Source organism: Procambarus clarkii, chromosome 19 (assembly GCF_040958095.1).
Source record: "Procambarus clarkii isolate CNS0578487 chromosome 19, FALCON_Pclarkii_2.0, whole genome shotgun sequence".
NCBI classification, from domain to species: domain Eukaryota; kingdom Metazoa; phylum Arthropoda; class Malacostraca; order Decapoda; family Cambaridae; genus Procambarus; species Procambarus clarkii.
Window position 1 is genome coordinate 17,418,170 of NC_091168.1, and position 13,035 is coordinate 17,431,204.

Below are 13,035 nucleotides of genomic sequence, written 5' to 3' on the forward strand. Positions count from 1 at the left end.
TCTTCTACAGCTCTTTCTGACCTAGATGTTATCTCCTTTTCTTTGCAACCAAATATTATCAGGGACTTACTCCGATAAACTGAGTTTTGCACCAACTTCGGATTAGATGCCAATTCCTTTCTCACTTCCAGCCTAATGTTTGTTTTATCTTGGGGTCTGCAGTGTTTGGCTTCCTTTACTGCTTCTTCAATTTTTTCCTTCTCCTTGGCCACTTGTGCATAGGTGAGTTGCATATCTTTCTTGCACTGTTCTATTCCCTGTGTAACTTCCTCCATCTGTGCTGACAAAAGCTGTTTCTCCTGTTGAATTTCCTTACCTAACCTATTGTAGTCATTTATGTTTAAATTTACTTTAACTTCTTCCAAAGCTATTTTTAAGAGTTTATTTTCTTCTTCCATGGCTTTGCAATTTGTTTCCAATTGATTCTTATCCTTGCGCAAGTCTTTTACTAAACCCTCAAGACATAAAACTTTGCTATTCAAATGGTCATTACTTTCTTTCAATTTACTAATTATTTCTACATGAGAGTTCACTATAGTATCTAAGTTTACCAACTTGTTGTGTAGACTGCTAATATCAATGCTTTCTTCATTGAATCCCGCAAAATCAAGCTCTGTTTTGTTTTTCCTCTTGCTGGCGGCCATCTTAAATGTTCTTCTCTGCACTGGAAACACTAGGGCAACTTTTTCTCATCCGATTTTTCACTGCCCTTAGCACATTCCTGTTATCTCACTTATTTACAAAAGCACTATACCTTTATGTTCTCTGGGACACCACTCACTATCATCAACCTGTACTACAATACTTAGGATTGTTCTTTGTGTGGCCACCTGTTATTGTCTGCATTCACCATACCAGCTCAGTGGTTCTCTATGGTGAACACAAATGTAGATACTTATATATAATGTGTGTATTAGTAAAATATCAGCAAAAGGATTATGTTGGGAGGAGCCATTTGGGTGACGGAGGTGGCGTCGTCTGCATGACTTGTCTAACTGTGTAGAGGGTGGTCACTATGCTCTTTGGGTACTCTACAAGCTTAGGTGTGAAGTTATGGTGCATACAACAAGTAAATACTTATATATAATGTGTGTATATACTGTAATAACACCCCAAACAGTATTTGGGGGGGGGAGATATTTTAGTGAGCCTGACTTTAAATGAGTGAAGGAGGCAGCCGCCAACTGTGTGTGTAGCGATGTCTCTTAGTGCCTGAACTAACTATTTCAGCTTAGTTGTACAGTTGTGGTGAACAAAACATGTAGATACTTATATATATAATGTCTGTATATAGTGTAATAACTGCAAAACTCTTTGTTTATTGCTTTATTAACATAATAAATGAATCACTAATATGAACACCGTATTTTTGAGTATAGCGAAGATTCACACATTTTATTATATAAATCTATCACACTACATACTATTGAATAATATTACTGCAAAAAACTAAGAAAAAATCAATCAGAGACATTAAAATAATTAGGTGATAATATCATTGTAGCAATTCCCACCTGTCAGCTCGGGTGACGCTGACCAGTTCTGATGACAGCTCTGTCAACGCCCACATTTTGCCAGACTTCCTCGGCCTATATTGTGCCCAAAATATGTCGCCTACAATATATTTTTTATTTTTCCCGGGCTCAAGGAACATAAATTAACATTTTTAGAAGACGAAACAATTTTTTAGAATTTTTTTCTTGTGCACAGGGGTGTAAATCTCCTCAGGATCCCTTAGCAGCTTAAGGGTTAATAAGATTTTTTTTTATTATTTTTTGTTGTTGTTGTACCTGTGGGTGTTGAAGCCAATAATTACCCTTAGCGGCCCAACGGTTAAGGGTTAAATATGCCAAAACTAGACGATAGAAGAAAAAGAGGTGATTTGATCACTACGTACAAAATAGTAACAGGAATTGATAAAATTGATAGGGAAAATTTCCTGAGACCTGGAACTTCAAGAAAAAGAGGTCATAGATTCAAACTAACCAAACAAAGAAGCTGAAGAAATATATGAAAATTCACTTCGCAAACAGGGTGGTAGACGGTTGGAACAAGTTAGGCGAGAAGGTTATCTTGAGATCTTGAGGTTATCTTGAGACGATTTCGGGGCTTTTTAATGTCCCCGCGGCCCGGTCCTCGACCAGGCCTCCACCCCCAGGAAGCAGCCCGTGACAGCTGACTAACACCCAGGTACCTATTTTTACTGCTAGGTAACAGGGGCATAGGGTGAAAGAAACTGCCCATTGTTTCTCGCCGGCGCCTGGGATCGAACCCAGGACCACAGGATCACAAGTCCAGTGTGCTGTCCGCTCGGCCGACCGGCTCCCTAGTGAAGTGGAGGCCAAAACCGACAGTAATTTCAAAGTTTTATATGACAAAGAGTGCTGTTTTTTTATTATTATTATTTTCTACCACAGACGTGGCCACACAGTTACAATGCTAACCAGCATATATACATTTTCTTCTGTCCTCCATGGACAGGGTTAGAGATGTGTTAAACATATAGTTCAAGGGTTTATTGAACAATCAACCGCAGAAGGTGATTCGGTGCTTGTAAAATGCTAAGCTAACCTACATACGTAAATACATAGATACACAGGTTTACGTATGCCCTACATAAAGTGTTCGATGTGTCTTTTACATAGTGTCATTAATGTGCATTTACAAAGGTGAAATGTAATTCTGATCAGCTTCCATATATACTTTATACACATACATATGGTAGAAGGGACACCACGAGCATAGCTCTCATTCTGTAACTACACTTAGGTAATTACTTAGGTAATTACACCAACCCACACACCCCAGTCACTTAGCACCAGCCATGCATACTTGTCACCCACACACACCTCCAACCCTCACAAACAGTCCATTTGGCCACTATCTCTCATTTCCAGGCTTTCCTTGCCTCGTTCCTGTAGACCTGCACAAATCAAGAGACTTGGTAGTGTTTGCATGTCTATAGTGTGTTTATTTCTTTAAGAATATTTCAGTATTGTATAATAAGAAGGTTAATGTTTTTAATTTTCACAAATATTTTATAATATGGTTTGTATTTCTTTAAATGTGCTTGACGAGAGGAACTAGAGATTACTGCCATGATTGGCTGCAATAGGAAAATATCTAGTTTTATTATTATATTATTGCATTTATTTGCTACTTATTTACTACTACATTGTGATCTTATTCCCTTCATTTATATTTCCACCCCTCTTCCTCTATACGGCAGGCTTCGCTCACTAGTGGAGTCTATCGAAGTACCTGGTGCTAAGGTGAGGATCACAGAGACTACCTCAGCTCTCACGGTCAACATTAACCATAAAAGTCATCGCATATTGATTCACCTGACTCCCATGATACCTGGTGAGGTTAAATTCTCCTCTGGAGCTTTGGGAAACAAGATTACATTTTTGGGGAAAAAAGAGAAAATGTAAAGTGCTTTTGGTAACTTAGGGGAGAGCTATGTACAATTTTAGCAACTCAAAATGTTTCCTTCATTTGCAGTTTATAAGAGGAAGTATAGGGAGTTAATTAAAAACAGGAAATTTTAGTTTTTCAAATGCAGTACAGTACATAAATTTTCTCATAAAATTTATAAAACCAGATATCTGAAAACTGATGTGAAATAAATAAATGAGATTTTCACATGCATGTGGGCAGCACAACTGTGGGGTTCATGTCCGAGACTGGCACCACTGGAGGAGCTGCCAGAAACTTTTCAGCAGTACTTGGAGGCCCTCAACTGTAATGCCTCTCCCATCATGTTCTTCACCCTGAGTGTACCCCAGCGGCAGATGTATGACCATGGACACAGACTCGTTGATGTGAACCTCAGCTTCTTGGAGAACCAGTTTATTGCACAAAATAGTAAGATTTTAATAGTAACTTTCATTCTCTCATTTTTGTTCTTCTTTCCTAATTTTGTTACACAGTACTGTATTATTGCTGTTTATTTGTTTATTGTTTCCCAGTATCAAAAATATGATTATCCAACAGAGAAATCTAACTAATACCTGCTGTTCAACTTTTATAACTGTTTACTAAGACACTAATTTCTAACCATTTCTGCATTACTGTACATGTACAGTATTTATTGTAAACATATTACCAACAAATTGCATGATTTAGTGTTGCACAGAGATGTTAGGGATTAAGTAAATTAAAACACAACCACTGTTCACCTAGCAGTTGTTGTAGATTGCATCTGGGAAGAGGTCAGTAGCTGGCTTATGGAAACCTAGATAATTTATTTTCTTCGGCCCCTACGGCTCCCTGGAGCTTATCGGGCTAATGTATGTTATATATTAGACCAGGACATTAGCTATGGAGTTCAGACCTACCAGGGACTAGCGCCAGAACCTGGCCCCTTCAGAGAGGTTTCAGGAAGCAATGGCCCTGGAAAACCCCCTTGTGGTTGGGGGGTTTCCTTATTTGCCATTGACCGGGGTTAGGCACCCAGAAAGATAGGCATAACAAAATATACTCCACATGGTAAAAAACTAAAACAAAAAACTGAACAAAGAGGTAGAAACTCCCTACAATCCCAAGGAAACAAGCAAACAAGCAAACATCACACTTTACTGCCACACCGATGGTCCGCGCAGCCCTCCCCACCCCGAGAGCGGGAGGGGGGGCCCTGGACCTCGCCACGCCGGCTGCCTAGCACCAGTTTGTAAGCTAATGTCAACCGGGACAGACACCTCTTTGGCCTCAGTTTCCAAGGCGGTGTTTGCCTTCGTTGCGTTCACTGCCATGTGTTGTGTTGTGCGGTGGCCAGGTGTTCCTCATCAGTACCGGGGCTGCATGCGCTTAGGGGCTTCCTTCCCTAAATGCCCTGTGAGTACTGCCCCTGTGTGACTGGGTCATCTTCCCTGAGGCATTCAGGAACCATTCCCTTAGAGGTCCCTGCTGCTCAGCTTTTGCCTCTCCCTTGTGGCCAGCTGGGGCTTGGGGCCCTTGTTTGACCTTCTCTAGGGACTGGTGTTGTGCTGGTTAGGGCGTCAAGGGGTTCCGCGGCCTGCCACCTACGTGGCGGCCGGTTCCTGTTGCCTCTGGGGATGGTGTACTTTTGCAGGGATTTTCTTTTGTTTTTATTTACCTGGTGGGGGTCTGCCTAGTGTGGCTATAGTTCCACTGGTAGCGTTTGGTGGCCCTCTGCTAGGCCCCCATGATTGTACAGGTCGCAGGGGTTTTCAGTGTTGCATCTACCCCTTGTTAGCTTGGGTGTTTAACCAGTTAGCAACACTTTGGGCTTCCCGTAGCAGTCAGCCTACGGTCCCTGGAAAACCTTGTTGGGGCTTGGTGGACCATTGGATGTGTCTTCCGGGTTCCATCCTGCCTTGTGCAGGTTCGTTGGTTGCTGTGCCCTTGTCTCAGGGTGATGGTTGCCTCTTTTGCCTCCATCATGCTGCCTGTTGGGTCACTGACACCTTGACCCGCAGTCTTGCGAGAGGTGTTCTCTGCTTGTTCTCCAATACTCTTCTGATGTCCTTATTATTCAGAGTACAGGCGGCATCCGTGTTGCAAGCTAGGTTTAGGTTGCTGCAATGCACTAGATCGGTTTTCCACCAGGATGCCCCGTAGCCACCCCGTTTTGGTTAGGTGCTGTTTGCCCCTTTCCCCCCTCTGTTTCTGGCTCCTGACCGTCTGCGGGTTATGGGGTCGGGGCTGGGTTTAGTTGGTGTCGAGACTCGGGTGGCTTCAGGGGGGGGGGGCCTGTTCAAGTTGGGGGCGGAAATTTTCGAGCCTGTTCCTCCTGCCAAGGCTTCTGGGTTTTATCAGCGGCCCTTTCTTTGCTGCCTTTTCCCCTGGACTCTTCCTTTTCTTTTAAGGGCAGAGGGCGTGGAGGATGGCTCTGCCCTGGGGCCCTCTGTTGTGGGTTCCCGGGGCTATGGAGGATGCCCGCTTGCAGTTCTGGGGCTGTTTGCCCCTGCCTGGGTCTTCTGCTTATGGGCAGGATTTTTTGGCCCTCTAGTCTGCTTGCTTCCCACATTTGCTGGCATGTTTTTGGCTCTATTGCATCAGTCAATGGCCACCACATCCTTGGTGTGGTGGCCATTTTCTTTTCTGCTGATAACTCCCTGCTTGGCCACCAGGGTGGAGCGACAGTTTGTTTACCTCGGCTGGGGTGTAGGAGCTCACATTTTCGGTGAGTTTTTTCAGTTCTTTCAGGGGTTTTATCCTCTTGTTGCAGTTTCTTTGCTTTTCTGGGGTTTTATGCCCATCTTTTGTTCCTCTGGGAATGCTTGGGTGTTGGTTTTTACACCGGTTTTTGCATTTTCTGTCTATTTTGGGTCTGTGCCCCAGGGTTTGGGCTCAGTGTCCCTGTCTGTTTATGCTTGCTCCCACACCTTCCCTGGTTTTCGGTCTGTTTTGGCTGTTTCCCTGGGGGTTCTGTCTGGGTGCTGTGCATTGCCCTGCTGTGGTGTAATTCCGCCAGTAAATGCGGTAGTTTGGGCTACCCCAGGTTCCTTTGGGTTCTTTGGATTCGTTCCGGAGGTTTCTTCCTCTTTGCCCCCTTTGTGGGTTCAGGGGGGCTTTTGTTACCTCGTTTATGGCCTGGTTCTGCCTTCTGGGGTTTCGGGGTCTTCCTGGTTTGCTGGCTGATCTTTTTGGGTCGTGGCACTTGTTGTGATCATGCTGGGGCCTTGGGTTTTTGTTGTCGAGGTGGGCCTTTTGGTGCTGTTTTTGTGCTGTTGGTGCCTTCTTCGTCTGGCCGGCGTGGTGCTCTCTGCCCACTGGTCAGCAGCTTGTCTTTTCTTTATTTTATTTTTTTCATTTTTATTTACGTGTATGTATGTTTTTATACATTTTGTGTATGTATGTATATATGTGTATATATGTATATATATGTACATGTATGTATGTGTGTGTATTTATATATATACATTTTCTTTCGGAAGGGGTTCCGTTCCCATCACTGTTGATGGAGCGCTGGGGTAGCAGCTTGCTCTATTGGCTCTCACTTGTGGTTGTCTTCCGGCCTCTGGTGGCGTCAGGCGGCTTCTCCCTCTTTGGGGGGTTTGGGGCTGGCGGGGTGAGCTTCTTCCCCTGCGCCTCGTCATGTCATCTTGGTGTGGATGTGTTTGGACGTGGTCGTTCTGCCCCATCCTTCTGAGGTTCCCGCCTGTTCTAGTGCAGACATGGGCCTTCATCACGGTAGATGCCTTCGGCAGGACTGGTCGAGGTGGAGTTGCCTGTTCCTCTTCTCCCGGTTCAGCTGTTACTTTGGGTTCTGGCTCGGTTGGAGTCCTTCCCAAGAAGAGTAGTCCTTGTGGTCTCTTGGTAGCTGGCCCAGCTTTGTTTTCAGATGCTGCTTGATAGATGTCCGAATCTGGGGCATTTCCCGCGGGTCCGCCTCCTTCGGCAGGTCGGACCTTGGTCCTGTACGTGACTGGTTTGGCCTTCTCCTCGGCTCTTTGTGTCTGCTCTGCTGACGCGGGTGTATCACCATCTTTTAGTGATCATGTGGTTTAGTTGATGGTGTCTCATCTGCGAGCTTCGACTCAGCGACAGTATGACGTTCCTGGTGTTTCTATTCGCCATTTACTTGTTCTTCGTAGGTTGTCTACTCCTTTGCATCTGGTTGTCTTGTCCTTTCTTGCGTTTTTCAGGACTGTTTATTGATGAGGCGACTTCTTACTGTCGCCTTGTACTGTGCAGAGCTGACAGTGCTGCTCTGGCTTGCGTTTTGGGTGGACGCCACATCTGCCCCGTTCCGTACGCTTCTCGTGTTTTTTCACCTCCGGCCTGCTCATGCTCTGCCTGAGCTGTCCTGGTCCTTGATCAGGTGGCCTTTTTATCCTTTCTCTCCTCAGTTTGTGGGAGCCCCTTCGGTTCAAGATTGTTTTTCAAAGACCCATACTCTGTTGGCATTGGCCTCTGTGGGTCGGGTCGGGGAGCTTCCGGCTCTCCTCCGGCGCAGAGGATTCTGGTCTTTTGGTACTGGTGGTAGGTTTATACACTTGCAGCCTTTCTCCATCCTTCTGGCGACGGTCGTGATGGCTGCTTTCCGGAGGGATCTTGGGTTTTTTGATGCTTGGTTGGTTCAGCCGGGGATGCGAAATGTGTTGTCCGGTTGTGGCTCTTTGCCGTTACCTGAGTGCCATGGCTGGGGATGCACTTTGGGTTGATCCGGTTCCCTCGTTCCCTGTTCAGGTCTTGGGTCTCCCAGGTTGTTTTTTTTTGTCTACCAGCCTGCGGTCTATCCTTGCGCCCGTGCTGTTCGGACGTTTGCAGCTTTCGCTGTCGTATTTAGTGACGTCTTGGGCTCAATTTGTGCGAGAGGATTTGGAGTTCGCACAGGTTCTTGGCTGCCCATTCATTTTTGAGCGTGTCTGCTCCTGAGTGTTCTTGTGTTGCCTTGGGTTGCAGGTTGGTGCCTGTTGTCTCGACTTCGCATTGTGGAGTTTGTGGCGGCCGCCTCCCAGGACAGCCCTTTCTTTTCCTTCTCTCTGGGTGTGAAGCTCCAGGGAGCCGTAGGGGGCTCCCTACAGAAAACCAGCGTTGAATGTAATGAAATGCCTTTTTCTGGGTGAGCCCTGGAGGCTCCCTGGCAACCCTCCCTCCCACCGGTCGGTGTTTTTTCGTGTTGTTGAAGCTTAGCTTCCAAACTGGTGCTAGGCAACCAGTGCGGTGAGGTCCGGGCCCCCCCCTCCCCCGCTCGGGCCAGGAAGGACTGCGCGGACAATCGGCACGGCAGTAAAGTGTGATGTTTGCTTGTTTCCTTGAGATTGTAGGGAGTTTCTACCGCTTTGTTCAATTTTTGTTTTATTTTCTTACCATGTGGGCTTTGTTTTGTTATGCCTACCTTTCTGGGTGCCTAACCCCGATCGATGGCAGAGAAGAAAAACCCCCAACCGCAAGGGGGTTTTCCAGGGCCATTTCTCCCTTAAACCTCTCTGAAGGGGCTAGGTTCTGGTGCTGGTCCTTGGTAGGTCTGAACTCCATAGTTAATGTCCTGGTCTAATATAACATACATTAGCCTGATAAGCTCCAGGGAGCCTCCGGGGTTCACCCAGAAAATGGTGTTGCATTACATTCAACACTGGTTTTTTATTTATTTATTTTTTTATTTATATACAGTACAACCACCATTCAATGCACTATATGGGACCAGTCCAGGTGCGGTGCAGGGATAGATTCGTTGCAAGAGGTGATGCCTTCGGGAGGCATTTATGTAATGCATTCTTTTAGTAATATAAATCAAGAATATTTCATTGTTATATACAGTATTATTAAACTGTACAATAATGATTCATACTCTATCTTTATATTCCCTAGAAAAGGCATACTGTATATAGTATACTGTATACAGAATTTTGCTTGAATCCTCTCTAGGCACTATTTGTAATTATAAATGCCTTGTGTGTGACGGTTACAAAGGATGTCAGTAACTGTTAACAAATATTGCTATCCCCACCATGCTGGATGCGAACCTGAGGGAGGGAGGGAGGGAAGGAAGTGAAGGAGGGATGGAAGGCATTGAGGGAGGGATCAAAAGCAGTGATTGATGGAGTGAGGCATTGAGGGGGAGAGGCAGGGAGGGATAGAAGCAGTGAGGGAGAAAGAGTGGGGGTGAAGGAGAGTGGTGGTGGTGGTAATTACCTAAGTGTAGTTACAGGATGAGAGCTAGGCTCGTGGTGTCCCGTCTTCCCAGCACTCTTTGTCATATAACGCTTTGAAACTACTGACGGTCTTGGCCTCCACCACCTTCTCACTTAACTTGTTCCAACCATCTACCACTCTATTTGCGAAGGTGAATTTTCTTATATTTCTTCGGCACCCGTGTTTAGCTAGTTTAATTCTATGACCTCTTGTTCTTGAAGTTCCAGGTCTCAGGAAGTCTTCCCTGTCGATTTTATCAATTCCTGTTACTATTTTGTACGTAGTGATCATATCACCTCTTTTTCTTCTGTCTTCTAGTTTTGGCATATTTAATGCTTCTAACCTCTCCTCGTAGCTCTTGCCCTTCAGTTCTGGGAGCCACTTAGTAGCATGTCTTTGCACCTTTTCCAGTTTGTTGATGTGCTTCTTAACACTTTCGCGGGATCAGGACACACCGAGGCGTCCTGTTTCGCCAACCGCTCCTGCATGGTGGACATAAAGTTATGTCCTCTTTTAAAATATTTGTATAAAATTCAATTTTTATCCGATTTACTTTGGGTTTGTTTCAAACTGCGCGCCATGAGGCTCTCTTTCTCACCACTAGGCTGCATGGTACAATAAGTTCATGAAAGGTGTGGACCACTTCGATCGAATGGTATTATGTCCCAAACGGGTTGCAGGTGGGTGACTTTAGCCGTTTATACTGGTAATGCTTCCCCCATATCATGTATTATATGCATATGTCTGTTTAGGGAATTTTATTCCGATCAATGTACAACCAAAAATAACTGTGTGCAACAAGTATAAACTTGACAAGCATAACAAAAGTAAAAACATTTCGTGTGTGTTTGACGCTCACTGATATGTTCCAGCGTTGTTTTATATTTGGCGCTATTCTATCTTACGCTTTGTTGATCTTTTTTATCTACCGGCTCATAGAACATTCTATTGCGAACACATTGACACAAAAATGAATGACGTACATAGAAAATTAATGTCATGAGAGTGAAATAAGTATAAACTTTCAAAGCGCCGTGCGTCGTCCCGTCACCGATACCGGGTAACAATTTCACCACTTCCCACACTCTTGCGGGCGGGCCGCAATCATTATTCTACGCTTATATTCATATCACCGTGTTGGGAATTTAATTGTGAGTCCATTGATACCAAAATTAATGCTGTAGGACAAGTGTGGAGGTGATAACAATCCCAAGAGTAAAAACATTTTGTTGCTGTTGGGCGCTCACGGCGAGTCATCTTCGTAGTTATTTATTTGGTGCTGGTATCCCTATACGTTTTGTGACTTTTTTTACTGATGTTCTTCTAGAGAATTTTATTGCAAACACGTTGGTACCAAAATGAAATACGTAGCTCGAGAACTAAGGTAAGGAGAGTAAAAAGAGTATACACATTTTTGTTTTTACGCTTACGCAGCAAAAACGCCGCGCGCACATACCGCTTTTTTTTTTACCATCGAAGGGGGCCGGAAAGTGTTAAGATATGGGCACCACACAACAGCTGCATATTCTAGCTTTGGCCTAACAAAAGTCATGAACAATTTCTTTAGTATATCGCCATCCATGTATTTAAATGCAATTCTGAAGTTAGAAAGCATAGCATAGGCTCCTTGCACAATATTCTTTATGTGGTCCTCAGGTGATAGTTTTCTATCTAGAACCACTCCTAGATCTCTTTCTTTATCAGAATTCTTTAAAGATTTCTCACATAATATATAGGTTGTGTGGGGTCTATGTTCTCCTATTCCACATTCCATAACATGACATTTATTAACATTAAATTCCATTTGCCAAGTGGTGCTCCATATACTTATTTTGTCCAGGTCTTCTTGAAGGGCATGACAATCATCTAAATTTCTTATCCTTCCTATTATCTTAGCATCATCAGCAAACATGTTCATATAATTCTGTATACCAACTGGTAGATCATTTATGTACACAATAAACATCACTGGTGCAAGAACTGAACCCTGTGGTACTCCACTTGTGACATTTCTCCATTCCGATACATTGCCTCTGATTACTGCCCTCATTTTTCAATCAGTCAGAAAATTTTTCATCCATGATAGAAGCTTACCTGTCACCCCTCCCATATTTTCCAGTTTCCAGAACAACCTCTTATGTGGAACTCTGTCGAAAGCCTTTTTTAGGTCCAGATAGATGCAGTCAACCCAACCATCTCTTTCCTGTAATATCTCTGTGGCTCGATCATAGAAACTGAGTAAATTCGATACACACGATCCTCCAGATCGAAAACCATACTGTCTGTCTGATATTATATCATTTCTCTCCAGGTGTTCTACCCATTTAGTTTTGATTAGTTTTTCCAATACTTTCACTATTACACTTATCAATGATACAGGTCTATAATTGAGGTGGTCTTCCCTGCTGCCACTTTTGTAGATTGGAACTATGTTAGCCTGTTTCCACACGTGTTACGGCCCTCTCGGGTCGCAACCGGGTTCTTACTCTGATGTTGTTAGAGGAAGGGTATCCGGCCCCAAGCCAGTAGTGGCTTTCAAGGGATGAGATCCGTAACGCAAGTAAATTAAAGGGGAAGGGAAATAAAGTAAAAAACTTAATAATATAATTACCGTCACCAATAAATATATATAAGAAGATTACACGGGAGGGGGTATAAACACTATTATATACACTGTTGTCTTCTTCTGAAGACTCTGGATCTTCACGGTGCTCACGATGCCAAGCTCTTGGTGCTCTTGTGGCCTCACGACGAATCCTTCGAGAATCTTGAGTCTACCCCGGCCACAGGCCAGCCAAAGCACAGTTCCACTGGAGGCACCGTCGTGGAGGCCATCAACCACAAGTCCAGCCGGTAGCTGGCAGGTTCAAATCAGCGACGCTGGCTAGGCCACTCCACGATCGATACTAAGGTCGCTAACCCTAGTCAGGAGCCTTGTGTGATCCCACAGGTCACTCTCCTTTCCACAACACCCCAGTGGTTAAGCGTCTCCACCAGTCAGTCCCGGGTATGACAATCCTTCAACTGCCACTTCACAGGCAGGGTAACACCACAGTGTTCATCCGGGGGGCGACTCACAGCTGCTGCAGCAAACACTTGGTGATGAGACGGCTGCCTTGGGTAGACTGATCCAACTTCCATTACAGCAGTCCCAGGTCGACTCTGTAATCAGACACATCATCAGTAACGATTACACACTAGGGCACGTCACTTACCGGCTCAGACCCAAACGCCCACCTATCCAATCCATAGATGGCGTTGCTGTCTGAGCGCCACCTCACCAGAGGTCAGCAGCGGCTGTGTTATGAGCTGACCAGGACGGGAAACTATCCCTTGTGGCTGGTATTTCCTGTCCTCACTTGATGACGCCGTCCATTTGGAGGGGGTTTCGGGAGCTGACCCAAAGATGGCGTGGTCGTCACTGCTCCG

General features: G+C 44.8%; 1 protein-coding gene across 2 annotated transcripts in view; it reads left to right on the forward strand.

Moving 5' to 3' along the window:
- LOC123757613 (uncharacterized) overlaps positions 1 to 13,035 on the forward strand; it is a 159,940-nt gene that overhangs the window by 89,734 nt on the left and 57,171 nt on the right. For both annotated transcript variants that reach the window (XM_045741423.2, XM_045741422.2), the window contains 2 exons: positions 3,230 to 3,363; positions 3,661 to 3,867. In XM_045741423.2, coding sequence (XP_045597379.1) covers positions 3,230 to 3,363; positions 3,661 to 3,867 — 341 coding nt within the window. The remainder of the gene's footprint in view (positions 1 to 3,229; positions 3,364 to 3,660; positions 3,868 to 13,035) is intronic.